The sequence below is a fragment of the Salminus brasiliensis genome, chromosome 18 (genome assembly GCF_030463535.1).
Source record: "Salminus brasiliensis chromosome 18, fSalBra1.hap2, whole genome shotgun sequence".
Classification (NCBI taxonomy): domain Eukaryota; kingdom Metazoa; phylum Chordata; class Actinopteri; order Characiformes; family Bryconidae; genus Salminus; species Salminus brasiliensis.
In genome coordinates, this window is record NC_132895.1 from 11,642,654 (window position 1) to 11,658,989 (window position 16,336).

The following is a 16,336-nucleotide window of genomic DNA, read 5'->3' on the forward strand; positions in this document are numbered from 1 at the left end:
GTTCTAGACTTCTCAACTCCAGAGACTGAATGGATAGACTCCTACGCGCACGCACGCACGCACGCACGCACGCACACACTCATTCACCCAAGATGTGAATCCCAGACAATGTGAACACATAATGCACTAAATACTAACTCACTCATTGGACTCTTTTGCACATAGTTTCTGCACATTGCATTTTTGCACAATTACTTATTTATTAAAAGTAGCTACTAGAGTACCTCACTAACCTGTGCTGCACTCTACTGTTTTCTGGCTGATCCTCCACAATAACATAGTATGCACATTCTGTTTGCACTGCAATCTCAATCAAAGCTCAGCCTGTCTAATTAATTTTATTGTATCCTGCCTGCCTGCTGTGTCTCGTCTGCACTGTCTGCATTGTGTTGTAATGTCTGAATGCACTTGTTCTGAATGCACTTGTTCTGTGTTGTTCCCCCCCCCCACTTCACAACCAACCACCCACCAACCCACCCATCTTTTTTTTTTTTTTCTCCACTTCCTTAGCTTATACTAGGGCTAGCAGGGCCTTCACTAGTGGGCTGATTGTATGTAAATATAACAAGTAAAGGCTGTTATGAATCAGTTTTGGGGTTTTAGGAATTTGGCCTGTTTTCCAGCTCTGTTTTAGTTGGGCCAAAGTTTCTTCATTTTGAAACAGTGTTTGAAGGTCATGGTATGTCCATTCCAAGGTAAATAGAATTTTCCATTCTAGGGGAACCTTTAAAACAGCTTTTCAGGCTAATAAAAAGGTTTGAGCTGTCTATAAACACTCCACGAATGGTTTGTGAAATCAGGAAGGCCAAGGTCAGTAGTAAATATATAAAATTAAAAAAGAAATTTGGGCCACAGAGTGGCTCAGCGGTCCAGTGCTCTACCTGTGTGCTCGGGGGTCGCAAGTTCAAATCACAAGCCATGCCATTAGCACCCGGAGTGGGTAGTTGGAACTTGACGGCAGTTTGAAAAGAGGTGGTGGCTGGCTTTGCATGTATCAGAGGAGACATGTTAAGTCCTTACCCTCATAGTGTCAGAAGCATTGCTAGTGCTAGGAGGAGTTATGAACCGGTGTGTTCAATTTCTGTTTTAAAAGTTTCCTTTCAGTCTTACACATTTTATCATGAGAGGATTTGGAGCTCTAATTTAATCTAAAGTAAATTATTTCATTACATTCACAACAACCGAGAGAACAGTGGCAATTGTAGAGGTTCTTTCTATGTGTCTGTTTCAACAGGTGGAGGCTCTAACGCATCAGAACAGAGCTACTACGGTTCACGCTGTAAGAGACTCAGAACTCGCCAAGCTGCCCGAGGGAGCGCTCAGTTCCATCAAGAGGAAATTCCCTCAGGTAACTGATTCACTACACACTTCTTCTGGGACTTGATCTCATTTAACACATCTCATTCTTTCATTTTCACAGTCCTTTAACCACACTATTTGTCTGTGTCTGTGTCTGTGTCTGTGTCTGTGTCTGTGTCTGTGTCTGTGTCTGTGTGTGTGTGTCTGTGTGTGTGTGTGTGTGTAGGTGGTCACAAGGCTTATTCATCTGCTTGGGCAGAAGATCCTTCAACAGGTTAATGGGCCTCTGACAGGTTTGTATGTGTGTGTTTATGTGTGCCAGATTCTCTGTTTCACCCTAACACTTAAATCTGGGCCCAAATTAAACCTAATTCCACATTAAGTTTGCATTTGCTGATGCAAAATGGCTTTTAGGATTGTCTGTGTGTTTGCTTGTTTTTCTTTATTTATTTTATTTTATTTATTTAGATTATGCTTTCTCTAAGCCAGAACTAATTCCTCGAATGTGGAAAACCTATTTGGCTAATGAATGATTCTAATTGTCACTCAATTGTACCTTTTCCAGCTCGTAGTCTGGCTCTACACACTCCAGGCAGTAAGTGGGATGCTGGGAATCCTGCCTCTAACCTGTCTACCGTGGCTGTGCTGCCTGTGTCCGAGGAAGTCCCGCTGACCGCGTTCACACTGGAGCTGCAGCACGCCCTCATTGCCATTGGTAAGACTGAACAGCAGGGCTCTTTATTTATGTTCACCCGGGTGGGGTCATGGAGTGGAAAATGACCGGCTCAGGCTTTAGTGTTGAGCGCCACGTAACATTTGTGCGTCAGGAGGAATATATAAATTACAATGTGTTGCAGAAAGCTGCGGCATGAGCAGTTCTTAGAGTGCAGCATTTAAAGATATATCATTGCTTTAAGGTTCTTGCTTTGCTTTATGTGTACAATTGTTCCTCCAGGTCCCACTCTCCTCCTGACCAGTGACATCATCAAACAGCGTTTGGGGTCTGCAGCACTGGACAGGTGTGTTGATGCATGCATGATGCAGCATATTGTTGATCTCAATGCACAATCCTTAACGCATGCAAATTCATTTCTGTAATGCAAATTAGTAAAAGAATGGGCTGTTTGCTGACTGACTCAAAACAACGAATTCCCAGAGTTGTCTTTACACATTAAAGGGGTGGTTTGGTAAAGAAGATGAAAGGGTATGTGCTGAGTGATATGGAAATACATAACAACATGAACTGCATAAGCAGAGATTCCTCTGAGATGCCATGCACTCTAAATGATCTCTCTTTCCCCTTTCCTTTTCTCATTCTTTGTCGTATTAGTACTACAGTGGGTTCATTGCATCTCTTGAGGGTTTTTTTTCACTCTTATGTTCTTTCGGATAACTTAGCAGCGATCAAGACATGCCCTTAACAGTCTAAGTGTAGTTATTTCTAAACAAAGGCCTCTATCAGTATTTAACATGCGTTCACTGGACCATTCTGTCTTTTTGCTCATTCACTTTTCAACAGAGTGAATATTTGGGAGATTTGATGCTAACTCTGCTCTTTCTCCCCCAGTGTGCACGAGTACAGGTTGTCGAGTTGGCTTGGCCAGCAGGAGGACATTCACCGTATTGTTTTGTACCAGACCGACAGCTCTCTGACGCCCTGGACACAGCGCTGTATTCGCCAGGCCGACTGCATCATTATCGTAGGGCTTGGGGAGCAGGACCCAGCAGTGGGCGAGGTACAGCAGTAATCATTCTGCCTCAGATGCACAGGGCAATTTGGCACAGCAACCAAGATTTTAGTTTAGATAGAAATGTACAAGATGTCCAAATGTTTGTGGACATCCCTTCTAATGAATGCGTTCATCCAAGATGTGCAACATGCATACTCGGCATGTCTTTTTCCCTGTGCAAATGTATTGCCAATAGAATAAGACTTTCTGGGGCAGATAAACATGAACCTATTGGCACCATGCAATATGGCCCAGAGGGGTATAAAGACCCCCAGCACTGAGCTGTGGAGCAGTGGAATGGTGTTCTCTGGAATGATGATAACCCTGCTCCATCAAATTTTTTTTGCTTTTGATTTTCTTTTGATTGGAGGAGTTTGGGATGAGGTGGGGTGGTCATCCAACATCCTGACCTCACTAACGCTCTTGTCGCTGAATGCAATCAAATCCTCACAGCAATGCTCCAAAACCTAGGAGAAGGCCTTTTCTGGACAGTACTTTGACAAAAACCAGAGAAACTCTATTTTCAGACCATTGATTTCAGAATAAATGAATGAGCAGGTGTCCCAATTTTGTCTGTGTAGTGTACTTGGGCCATTTCATTTATCTGCATCATTTGTCTACTTTCTTTTCTATCAAACACAAATAGTCTCTGTTTCTAAGTTGTTGTTTTTTCTAAAAGACAGCTTTACATCAGTCCCAATGATCAAATATTTATAATTTGAAACACAGCAGCTAATACACACTGCAGTCCACAAAGCACATATCCACCGCCTCAATAATGGCTGCTGCTTGCTGTTCCAGGTACCCAGTTTTTGGCAGCCCATGTCTGTTTGAAGTGGGATTAGAGGTGTGTGAGGAACAGCAGCCCCGTTGATGGTGTGTTTGCTGGTTAAGTTTAACTGGCTGGAGGGCTAAAGCAAAGCTATGTGAATTTGGGAGTTAAACCGTTATGGAGGTGTAATTATGTCCATGGAGAAGTGATTTGGAGAGGGAAAGCCGGTGTTCTCTGAACACAGGCAGAGGCAGACGTGTAGAGCAAGACAATGTCTAGATTCAGACATTTAATGACTTTCGGGAAGGGTCCAGCACAAGGGTTGTGTAGGCCACAGTCCCCTGTGTCGTTTTAGAATTACATGTTTTAAAATCTGTGACTGAATGGCATAGAGGCTCTAGGCTAGGGGTGGCCTAGCTCATTTGCTCAAATACACAAAATTAAACCCAATTAAACTCTGTTAAACACAATTACCAGGTTTAGTGCCACACCAATCTGTGAAGGACCACAAGTCTTGCCCTCAGCCCTAAAGGCAGTACTTTTGATCAATGTTAAAAGCTGTCATTTGGAAGCCCTCAATATAACACCTGATATTTTTCTCTCCACTTGCCTCTGATAAGCTTGAGCGGATGCTGGAGGGCAGTGCAGTGAGGGCTCAGAAGCAGCTGGTGTTGCTACACCGTGAGGATGGTCCTCCACCCACAGGAACAGCTGAGTGGCTCAATATGCGTAGCTGGATCTCCAGACACCTGCACCTGTCCTGCCCCCGCAGGGTCTTTTCCAAGAGGAGCCTTCCCAAACTGGTAACCTGCAAACACACAAAAATCCAATTATACAGAATGCAGTCCTTTATGTTGACCTCCATTGAAAGTTTTAAAGGCTTTTTATTCTCCTGTAAAATTACTATGTTCTGACAGCAATTTTTTTCTAATTCTAAACCTAACCCTAAACTTAACCTCAGTAAGGCTTTTAAACTGGAAGCACCTCCATGGTGCTCCTTAGAAAGATTGGTCCAGTTTCTCTTTGATTTTCATGCATTTTTGTCCCACAGTCATTTATGTGGTGGGGGGTGGAGACATGCTTGCACACAAACTGGCACGTGCAGATGGTTACTGTGGAGTTGCGTGGTTCAAAAAGACTAGCTTCAATCCCTCCCTGACTTCTCAGCTCTGTTAGTCTTTAGAAATGAATGAGGAGTGTTTGGCTATTTAGGCATTCCTATGCCAGGAGTCAGTTTTCCAGAGCTTGTGCAGCACTAGGAGCTTTGGGAACATCACTTATAAAAAGATTCATACAGCATCCCAAAGCTTCATCCAGCCATCTACTTCACTGTTTAATTATTAACAGCATGCAGAAGATTATTACACATCAGTCACAGTGCACTGTGCTCCTTCTTCACAGAGAGAGATGTACCAGCGGGTGTTCCAAAAGCCTGCAGACCGTCACTCAGACTTCTCCCGGCTGGCACGAGTCTTGACTGGCAACGCAATTGCTTTGGTGCTGGGAGGAGGAGGGGCCAGGTACCCACCCCTTAAATCCATGTAACTTTATAAAGCAGAAGAATCTGTGTCAGTACTCGGGGTCACTGGTACTGTTGATTTAATTGGAAATCTGCAGAGCTTCTGTAATCAATCTCCATAAAAAAACACTGTGTACAATCTGAAACCAGCTGCAGAATAGCCTGCGGTCACCAGATGTGGCAAATTCAAATCCAGAAGGTTAGAATCTTCTTCACATGATTTTATTTAAACAGTCTGGAAAACTCAAGTTAGCTCAGACCATCAGCAGAGCTCTCTAGGCAGTTGGAGCAAGAACCTGGAAAGGGTTTCTGGATTTGAATTTGCCGCTTCTGAAGATCACCATGCCCATTGTCCGGCATCATTAATGCTGAATTTGGGAACTATTTTAATAACCGTACTTTAAGAAACGTTGACTAAGCAGGTGTCTACAAACATTTGGATATGTAGGGTATTTAACACCCATTTTAAACAGTGTAACAGCCACATACGTCTATGTATCCTTTATGTTGGCACAGATGTTAAGTTATACATCCACTTGTTGTGTGTGTGTGTGTGTGTGTGTGTGTGTGTGTGTGTGTGTGTGTGTGTGTGTGTGTGTGTGTGTGTTGCTTGAACTATTGGCTACACTGCCCCCCCTTTTTCAAGTTGTGCTGGCCCTTTCTGTCCATGTCTGTAAACCCTCAGAAAACGAAATGCATACAGGGTATAGACAGAAGGCTCTGTCCATATATAAAAAAAACCCACTAAACTACAGTTTATTAATCACTAAACAATTTTAACATCCCATTAGACATGCCATGCTGCAATAGTTGTAACCAAGAGCTTGTGGACATAAGTTGAAACAACGTTAAATATTGCTTCATTGTACGACATTTACACATGTCTGAGAAGTACCATCTACTAGGGATGTTGTAATGGTGCTTAATGTGCTCTATAAGCCTATGAAATCCAATGTCCTCGAGAATAGCTGGTCTTTCATGGAGATAGATTCCATTTTGGGTGATGCCGATTTTACATTTTACGTTTACTAGTGAAAGGAGTCAGCCACAGATGGAGTGGATATGCTGAGACTGGGAGGAGGAACTTTCCTTTACACTGCTGCCGTCCTTACTTATACTGTTGGGGTGTTTTGATTTCAAGTGATTGATTAAACTTGAAGTGCTGTAAGTCTTTGCAGATGTACCCTCTCTGGACAGTTCAGCAGAACAATGCTTTCTACTGTCCGTTCTTAGGCCATTCTTGCACACTTTAAAATGCTTCCACACAGCTACAAATGTATTATTATCAATAATAAATAATATACTTTTTTGGGTGCCGAATATTCAGTGCATCCCTAATTGTAATGTTCATGAAGTATAATAGTATTGATTTTGTATTGATTTTAGTATTGATTTCCAACACTATTGATAGTTTAAGATCCTTCACATACTCTTAGTTGACTCTTAGATATTTCTAAATGTATTCTGAAAGTTTTCAAATACTTTTAATGTACTTCTCCCTTTTCAGTTGATTCAGTTGATGACTTTTTGTTATTTTCGTTTCTCCTCAGTTCAGTCTTTACCCTTACTCTAGCTATCTGTCATCCCCTTGTTTTCCTTTCTCACTTTTTCCCTCCATCTTATTCTTCCCCTTTCTCTCCATAACCTGCAGCTCTGATGATCTCTTTGTTTGTCTATCCTGTCTCTCTTTGCGTTGTGCAGGAGGTGCTTAAAGGTTGGTTTGCTATCCTTTTCCTCCTCTCCCCTGTAAGAGCACCTGCTAGTTCGATTTTCGCAGTATAAATATTATTCTCCTCTTACTCCAAAGCCTTAACAAGCACATTCCAAAGATAGATCAGTACACTGTTTCTGAACCTACATGAGAGGGTCAAGGACTGCACAGATGATCAGAAAATCATTTGGCCAATTTATAATTAAACCCCAAATGAGTTCTGTGCTTTCTCCCTGAATTCTTAAAGACCGAAATTGATCTGGTGCTGTATGAAATAATGCATAGTAGAGAGTCTGACTCCATGCTGCGCTTCTCATCTCCTCCATCTCAGGGGTTGCTCTCAGGTGGGAATCCTTCGAGCGCTCACTGAGGCTGGGATACCTGTAGATCTGGTGGGTGGTACCTCCATTGGTTCTATGATGGGAGCCCTATATGCTGAGGACCGCAGTTACAGCCGGATGAGGATCCGAGCCAGGGAGTGGGCCATGGTTAGTCAATACTTGCCTTCACAGTGGAGTATCACTGCCTAGCCTCCTTAGCAGGTGCCTAAGGAGTTCCTTAAAATGTCTGATGATGGGGATTTTTAACTTGGAATTGAGCGGCTTGAAACCTGATTAGGTCTGATGGCTCCCATCGGTTTCAGTCAGATTTCATTCTTTCAGCAGAAAGTCTATGGCTGGTGTTTTAATAGGCCCTGGGAACAAGCAGTTTACCACTGTATACTTTGCTAGCTTGCTATTTTGGCCCCATAATCGGGAGAAAGATTCTTGGTGATGCCACCCCACCTCTTTCCTGATCACTCTGTGTGATGCTTACCAAAACTGTGGAGGAACCTTCAAGCAACCTTTTTCTTTAAAAACCTTTTAGGAACCTTATGAAGCACCTTTAGAGGGTCATCCACAGTTTCAAATTGAAGAACCTCTTATAGTTCCTCAGGAATCTTAAACTTTTAACAGCATGGTAGCATTGTAGGGGGGTAAGGTGGTGGTTCAGGCTTCTGTATGGGAATTGGAAATAGGTAAATTAGAGAGACAATTTAAGGGGGGGGGGGTAAATCAGCTGAGTAGTGTTTATGAAAGTGTGTATTAAAACTACTCAAGTATCAAACTAAATTCTAACATAAATATTGTTTATTAAAATGTAGCCCTTTAGTCTGTGTACCAACTATAAGATTTTCTTTTTTTTTGGGTTGTGTTGGTTATGTAATCAGCTCAAACATGCCACCTCTAATTGTCCACCCTTTTAACCTAAATCTCAGATGATGACATCTGTGTTTAAGAAGATTCTGGATCTGACCTACCCCATCACCTCCATGTTTTCTGGAGCGGCCTTCAATTCTGGCATCAATGGCGTCTTCCAGAATAAGCAAATCGAGGTAGGAGAAGAGTTTATCGCTCATAGGTGGGCAGAGAAACATGGTTAAAATGATGATTCACCACTTTGTCTGGTTTCTTCTCTGAAGGATCTCTGGATCCCTTACTTTAACATCACCACTGACATCACAGCTTCGACCATGAGAGTGCACACATACGGTGGGCTGCCCTTCTTTGCTTGTCTGCTGCTTTTAGTTCAGTATAGGCTTCATGTTATCTCAGTAAGAAAATGTGATATGATTTTTCACCTTCTCTCTCTGTGTCTCCCTCTCTGCCTCCTTCAGGCTCTCTGTGGAGGTATGTACGGGCCAGCATGTCTCTGTCTGGTTACCTTCCCCCTCTGTGCGACCCCAAAGATGGACACCTTATCATGGATGGGGGCTACATCAATAACCTGCCTGGTATGAACATTTTTTTTTTTTTGTTGCCATTTTTCACTTTTTGACAAAACATGAATCTAGCAGTTGTTCTATGTATTGTGTGAGACATTTTTGATGAATGGACCAATAGAATCCAAATTTAAAAATATATATATATTTTACTCTATTAAAAGTTAAGAAAGTTAGATACAAGATTTTTGTGTGACAATGACTATGTGCATATGCATTTCTTTCTTACACTATATGGACAAAAGTATTGGGACACCTGCTCAGTCATTGTTTTATTGTTGTATTGGAAAAAAATAAAAAATAAAAAAAGGATCATCCTGCTTTTGTTTCTGTTTCTACTGTCCAGGTAAGGCTTTCTAATACATTTTGGAGCATTGCTGTGAGGATTTGATTGCATTCAGTGACAAAAGTATTAATGAGGTCAGGGTGTTGGATGATCACCACCCCACTTCATCGCCAACTCCCAAACTCATCCCAAAAGTACTGGATAAAGCATCTACCATCATTCACAGTTCTCACAGCTCAATGCCGGGACCTTTATACCCCTCTAGCCCACACCTGGCATAAGCCGTGGTGTACCGTGTGTATCTGTGCCTTTGCATATCTGTGTACGCAATGGGCGCAACTTAAAGTAGCAGAATGCATTCATTAGAAGGGGTGTCCACAAACATTTGGACATATAGTGTATGATGTCATGTTGGAAATGCAAACTAAAATGTCCTAATAAAATCAGAAGCTTTGCGGGAGAACATTACATTTAATTTGGGCCCATAAAAGATGTCCTCTGTGAAAGTCTGTCCTTGCCGTTATGTAACTCATTGATTTTTCCCTCTGTCTCTCAGCGGATGTGGCGAGGTCTATGGGAGCTAAGGTTGTGATAGCCATTGATGTGGGCAGCCAGGACGAGACCAATCTCACGAACTATGGAGATGCCCTGTCCGGATGGTGGCTGCTATGGAAACGCCTCAACCCCCTTTCAGAGAAAGTCAAAGTAAGGGGAACTGCATTCTGACCATGTGGCAAATGAAAACGAAGAGACTTCACAGGTCTTGGGTTTAAAAGAGTTTTTTGTGTGTTTAGGTGTTGAACATGGCTGAGATTCAGACCCGGCTGGCTTACGTGTGCTGTGTGAGACAGCTAGAGTCCGTTAAGAACAGTGATTACTGTGAATACATTCGACCTCCGATCAACAGATACCGCACTCTGGAGTTCGGCAAGTTTGACGAGATTGCTGTAAGTGGCTTTCAGTCTGACTCGTATTATTTTCTCATTCCCACTCCCACACAAACACACACCCACACACTCTGTGTTTCTCATTTTACCCCCTTTACCTCCCTGCACTGGACATGTTAGACTTATAATGTTACCCAGTACAGCAGCTAGAGCAGTGAAAATGCATTGATGCACTATGACTTATTTCACTGTATTAATTTTTGGAAACTGATAAAAGTGATATTTAATAAAATTATATTGTTGTTTGGCCAAAAATAAAATTACCACATTGTTTTAAACATAGTTGTTGGAGTAACTGTCCCTACTGTCAGAAGACTTTCTACTAGATATTGGAGCACTGGTGCAGTGGAGGATTGGTGGTTGGTGTGGCGCAGTGTTGGTGTGTTGGAGACTGGGGTTTGATTCCCGGCCTGGGTGACTATGCTAGCGCTACACCAATAAGAGTCCTTGGGCAAGACTCCTAACACCATTGGCCCTCCTCTGTAATACGAGTAACCTTGTAAGTCGCTCTGGATAAGAGCGTCAGCTAAATGCCATAGCATAGTGTCAGCAATGGGTGCAACTTTAATACAACTAAGTCCATTTATTAGATTAGGGATGTCCACAAACATCTGGACATATGGAGCAGCCTAGGACCCCTAGCAGCAGCATTTGCATGTTCAGTCGATTCATTGTAATCTATGGACTCTTAATATTCCCTCTGTATTTGTAGGAGGTGGGCTACCAGCATGGAAAGACAGTGTTTGACGTGTGGATCAGGAGTGGAGTGGTGGAGAAAATGCTGAAGGACAGACGCCAGGAGGAGTTCCACAACACCCACAGCAACAACGTGAGTCCACTGCCAGAGTCGCACTGTTACAGAGCCAGCAGCTGTTTGGGCTGCTTCAGGGGTTGAGTGAGAGGTTGGCTCGTGACTTCTGTTGTTTTTGTATTTTAGATGGTGACTTGTCCAAACGCCTCCTTCACTGATCTGGCAGAGATAGTGTCTCGCATCGAACCTGTCAAACAGGCTCTCGTAGATGGTGAGTGGGAGAGAAAGATTGCAAGAGGCTGGAGGAGAGCGTACAAGTACCCGGATATTTATTCGTGCTCTACTGGGGGGTTTTGGCAGGCAGTTTTAGGGATTTTGGCATGTCTTCCCTGGGGTACTAAAAAGCTCAACAAATTGATCTCCTCTGAGTGGAGGAAGTAATTTGGTAAAATGTGATTTGTGTACAGAACCAAATCATTAGACTAACATCATTAGTCTAATGGTTTGGCTGTCTTGTTTGTTATCCATCCTCTCTCTCTCTCTCCCTCCTTTTCACTCTCCTTTACTCTTTCAGAGGAGTCGGACTATCACACAGATTATGAGGAGGAGCTGGTGGAGAGTGCACTGTCAGACATGGAGCTGCCAGCGCACTGCAGTGAACATACAGAGGAGGAGCTCACTGCTGATACTGTGAGTTCCACCCACCAACATAAACACAACTACTGTTTACACTGGACACAATACTGTTTACTGAGGTCACAATACACACTTAAGTTTTTTTCTTGTTGTTGTTTACTGTGTTTTTTGTTTTTTTTTTTTTTTGTCCTGTTAAGACACTGATAGAGCATGTTTTAGCATATTCAGCCAACAGCGTCCATGTATGTGTAGTACTTTAGAATGTTGTGGTATCATGTAAACAGACATGCAACATCCTTTGAGAACTCACTGGTCACTCCATATACAGAACCACAAAGTCCTTGTGTAGTCATGGATGACCGGTTATCGTTTTCAACTCGTGTTGCAAATGTGACTTGGTCATGCCGGTTTCTCCTTTTCAACATCCGGAGAATTCAACCCTTCCTCTCTAGAGGCAACCCAGGTGCTTGTTCAGTCTCTCGTCATTTTAAGACTTGTTTACTGCAACTTTCTTCTGGGTTGTTCAGCTATGTAACACCTCTGCTGCGTTCTCTCTACTGGCTTCCTGTAACCCTGACTCTAGACTACAAAGCCAAGAATGGACCAGCCCCTCCGTAATTGATGGCAATGGTCAAAAGCCGATCTGCACCAAAAGCTCTTCGAGCTTCAAATACGGCTCGGCTTGACCCGCCATTCTTTAAGATCCATGGAAGACAAGCATCCAGGCTTTTTTCTGTCCTGGCACCGAAGTGGTGGAACGAACTTCCCCTGGGTGTCCGAACGGCTCTCTGTCTCCAAAAGCAGACTGAAGAGATCCATCTCTTCCAAGAACACTTGGGTGAAGTTTAGTGCAGAGTATTGTGGTCTCCACACTGATGTTTGTATTTAGTAGTATCTAAGCTTAGGGCTCTCTTTTGGATCTTAGTCTATACAAACTAGCTATTTTCTAGTTATATTACTAGTATTTTCTGAGTAAACAGTGAAGCTGTTTGTATTTGTATTCGCTCTGGACTGGATGTCCCGAAGATATAACAGTAGGGTTGAAAATAGCCAGGACCCATGTCATTGATGAATAGACCAATAGAAATGCTCTAAATTATTTGGGATTCTTTTATAATAACTTCCATTCAAAGTTGAGAACATTTTCCTTCTCTTGTAAAGTTACCATTTTTGAGATACATGTTTTTCATTGCACAGCGACAATAGATATATAAACAAACAAAACATTTGACATAAACAAAAGTGATGACTCTATCCACATTGTTTCATAATCTACCAATGAGAGTAGAGCTGGAAGGCAATAGGATCAATGTGCGAACTGCTCCGCGATTACTCCAAGTTGTTCTAGATGAGAACTGTTCTGTTTTATGCATCAGAGACACTGCTTAAACTGTGTGGTTGGCTCTTCACCACAAAAATAGACCCCCCTAAAAGTTTGAAACCTACTGTACTGCAGCCAAAATAGGTAAATGTATGATTATACATTATTCAAATATATGATTATATGAATTTGTGTGTGTGTACCACACAAGGTCATGTGAAGCTAATTAGCAAACAGTGATTAGCCTGTGCCTGCACTGTCCATTTCATTCTATAACAGGATTGTGTGCTCACATTGTCTACTCCCAAAAATCATCAAAATCCAGTAATAGCAATCAAATATTTTCTAAATGTTTTCTTAGTTGGTTAACTTGGCTTCTTATGGATGGGTTTAATGAGTGATGGCATCTTATTGTTCCCAATGGGTTTTAAATTAGGCCTAATGGGGTTGCTGGTTGTATTGTTCACTTTACCATTAAAAATGTTACTGTTCTAAGATGACCTCATGTATATGTCCTGGATAAGTCCTAGGGAATTTTCTAAAAGCCTGGGGAAGCCTAAATTCTGTAACACATTCTCATTTTCAGGATGAAGAACCAGAGAGAGCTCAGAAACCGCGTCTGCTCCTCAACCCAGAAACCATGGGGCCTGCATCCTCCGCTACCCCAAGCTCTGATAACTCCTCCACCGCACGAGCCAGAAAGGTGCAAGGACAGTAAAACCTCAGGCCTGAATCATGACCTCTGACCTGTTTCTGTGTTGTGGCGTGTCCGTTAGCTGCAGTGGGACCAAAACTAGCATTTTTAAACAGCAATGCAGCGTCTTCAAGAAACAAATAGCTTTTCTACCCACCATGTCCTGCCCTGAGAATCTACTCTACACCTCCAGCCTCTCTCGCTGTCCTCGTCCTTGGGAGAGACATTTCGAAATAATTGGGATGTGGAAACTGCGCTGGCAGTCAGACATGCGGAGGTGTTGTGTTCTATTTGGGAACATGGACCTTGCTTCATCTCAACTCTGAGCATTCACTTGTAAAAATCCAGTCTAGTAGGAGGTCACTGTGGTAGTACTTCTAGGAACATTTCAAACGACGTCCATACCTTCACTATGCAACCGCCAGATCTACAGATTCTGATCAGATCCCATCGGTCCTAAAGCACTAATGAAAGAGCTGTCAAGGGGAGGCAGTAGTGACTTAGACAATCTTCTGTATAGCTCTTCACTTCATTGAGATGTGTCACTCTGCACTTTTTATATTAGAGACCAACCTTTTCTATGAGCATCAAAATCATGTCCTAGACACAAAGAAGCTGCTTGTTTTTCAACCAATTCAGTATACATATGTCCAATAGTGAAAGCTCAGACACGTATCAAAGGTCTGAGAGCCCCAGCATAACCCACTTGTAGAATTCAGAGTTCAGCTACAGCAGCTCTCAGACCATAAGGCCTTTAGTGTGCTCCTTAGATAGACTGACACCATTAAACCATCATTTCATATGATAAGAAACTAAGCTGAGCAGTAGCTTGCTGGATGTTAGACATAATCCGTCTGGCACAGCATGTCTGTGTTGATGATGTGAAGGTGGCTGAGAATGACTCTGCACTTACCTCTACCAACTACTATGTGCATACACACATAGTAACAAGACAAAGCAAGCCTATCAATGCAATATTCCGTTTTTATACATATATCTGTTGTGTGTTTATTGGAGAGAGCTTTGTGTGACCCGCAGTGCCTTTACTTGTGCAGCCCTTAATAGCTACTACTAGCCATACATTTGGTAGCTACAGTTGGATTTGCCTAGTACTACAATGAGGCCTACCAAATATGCTAACTATGCTAAGATTATAGGTGCATAATTACTGTATGGAGTATGTAATTGGGTCTATTGTCTATATTTCAGTTGTGCTTTGTCTTGATTGACTCCTGTTTAAGTGTATTTACACCACTGTGACTTAACTGTACTGACATGAGCCTGAATTTTGAGAGGGTTATGTGCTGAAGTAATTTACCCATTGTAGTTGGTTTGACATTTCTGTCGATGTTACAGAATGTATGCCAAGTACATAGACCTCTGAAATCATGTGTCATTATTGTGTAGTCTGGGCTTGAGCTGCATCAAACCCTGTGGTAAACAACTGTTCCAAACCTGATACGTTTTGTCCAGTGTACAGTTTTCCCAAAATTGTCACCTGATCCACGCAACTGCCAATGATAACAAGTCGAACTATGAATATTGCTACACTCCTACTACAAGCTACTCTAACACTAACACATGTTAAAATTACAATGCATGAAAATGAAGTCGATTATAAAACGTATAATCTTTTTAAATGTACTTTACTACTGCTGCAAATGCAACTTAGCTAACTTGGTGCAACATTTATGCTAAAATGGCTTGCCACATATTTATAATCTCGTAATTCAGAGGATCCTTTAACATTTGGGAGAAGAATAAACACAGGACAAAAAGCATCTAGGTTGGAACACATCGACCCCGTTTACACCTGGTCACTTCATGTGACTAGTATCTGGATTGTATCCTGATAAGATTTTTGCCACATGCATTTTCACTTGGTAGTCACGTGTCTCTTCGGATAGTCAAACATTCGGATAGTCAGACTAAACTTCACTTGCTTTGAGGCAGTTATTACTGGTGTTTCATTTGATTGAAGTGTGGAGTTTTGGTTGTTGAGTGATTGATGTGTTTACACTGGCTCAAGTGCATCTCCGACCACCCCATGAAGTGGTTCAAGTGACCGGATTTGTTTCTGGTTTAAATGCCTGTTAGGTGCGTTTACACTTGTGTTTATATGTGGCTTGGCCTTATCCAGATATAATCCTGATACTCAACATGGATTAAGTGACCAGGTGTAAATGGGATCTTTGGTTAATGACAGGGCATGACAGACACAATTTCTTATCATTTGGAAAAGATATTACGGCAACTACAGTATGCTAACATCAGTGACATCATGACTTCAGTGGTCTTTTCTCCTCCATAGAGGAGTTTGTGAATATAGATTATGATTTAGATCTTACGTTTTTGCAAAAGAAGCACATAAGAACCTGGGGTTGTACTGCCAGGGATGGGATAATTCCTGCAATCTGTATGGGATACACTAACTACTAATAAAATGTACTAGTCTATTGTGTTCAGTTGTTTAATGCGAGACGATATGATATGATATATTGTCAAATTTTATTCCTGGCATCATTCCTTAAGTGAATGCCCTTGGGGTTGGTATGTGTATCTCATTTTTATTAAGAATAATTTTGTGGATGTTGCAATATGTGAAATATGTGCCTAATAGTGTAGGCCTTACTCTGTGTACAGGAAGATGGAGGACTCCTGTTTGCCTGACCTGCCATAATAACATAAGCCAGGAGCCATGTGAGCCTCACGCTAATTATGGAGATGAATGTCTGGCTTCTGCCGAAAGTCAGTGGGCGCACTGCCTAATGGAAACTATACGGGCTTCAATCACTGTCTGCTGCTTACACTGCTAGCTACTTAGGCTCAACAAAACTGCTTATGCACACTGCTATATTTAAGATTTACTTCTATGAGATGCTGAAAGGCAGAGCACTCATCTAATGAA

General features: G+C 42.1%; 1 protein-coding gene across 1 annotated transcript in view; it reads left to right on the top strand.

Annotated features, from left to right (window-relative positions):
* pnpla7a (patatin-like phospholipase domain containing 7a) overlaps positions 1-15,889 on the top strand; it is a 29,089-nt gene extending 13,200 nt beyond the window's left edge. Inside the window, exons 20-36 of the mRNA XM_072661331.1 lie at positions 1,235-1,348; positions 1,526-1,592; positions 1,865-2,014; positions 2,255-2,318; positions 2,867-3,035; positions 4,422-4,604; positions 5,203-5,321; positions 7,363-7,519; positions 8,290-8,406; positions 8,494-8,563; positions 8,689-8,805; positions 9,636-9,784; positions 9,874-10,026; positions 10,739-10,855; positions 10,964-11,048; positions 11,352-11,467; positions 13,321-15,889. Of these exons, the coding sequence (XP_072517432.1) occupies positions 1,235-1,348; positions 1,526-1,592; positions 1,865-2,014; positions 2,255-2,318; positions 2,867-3,035; positions 4,422-4,604; positions 5,203-5,321; positions 7,363-7,519; positions 8,290-8,406; positions 8,494-8,563; positions 8,689-8,805; positions 9,636-9,784; positions 9,874-10,026; positions 10,739-10,855; positions 10,964-11,048; positions 11,352-11,467; positions 13,321-13,452 (2,079 nt within the window). The 3' untranslated portion in view covers positions 13,453-15,889. The remainder of the gene's footprint in view (positions 1-1,234; positions 1,349-1,525; positions 1,593-1,864; positions 2,015-2,254; positions 2,319-2,866; positions 3,036-4,421; positions 4,605-5,202; positions 5,322-7,362; positions 7,520-8,289; positions 8,407-8,493; positions 8,564-8,688; positions 8,806-9,635; positions 9,785-9,873; positions 10,027-10,738; positions 10,856-10,963; positions 11,049-11,351; positions 11,468-13,320) is intronic.
* The last annotated feature ends 447 nt before the right edge of the window (positions 15,890-16,336 follow it).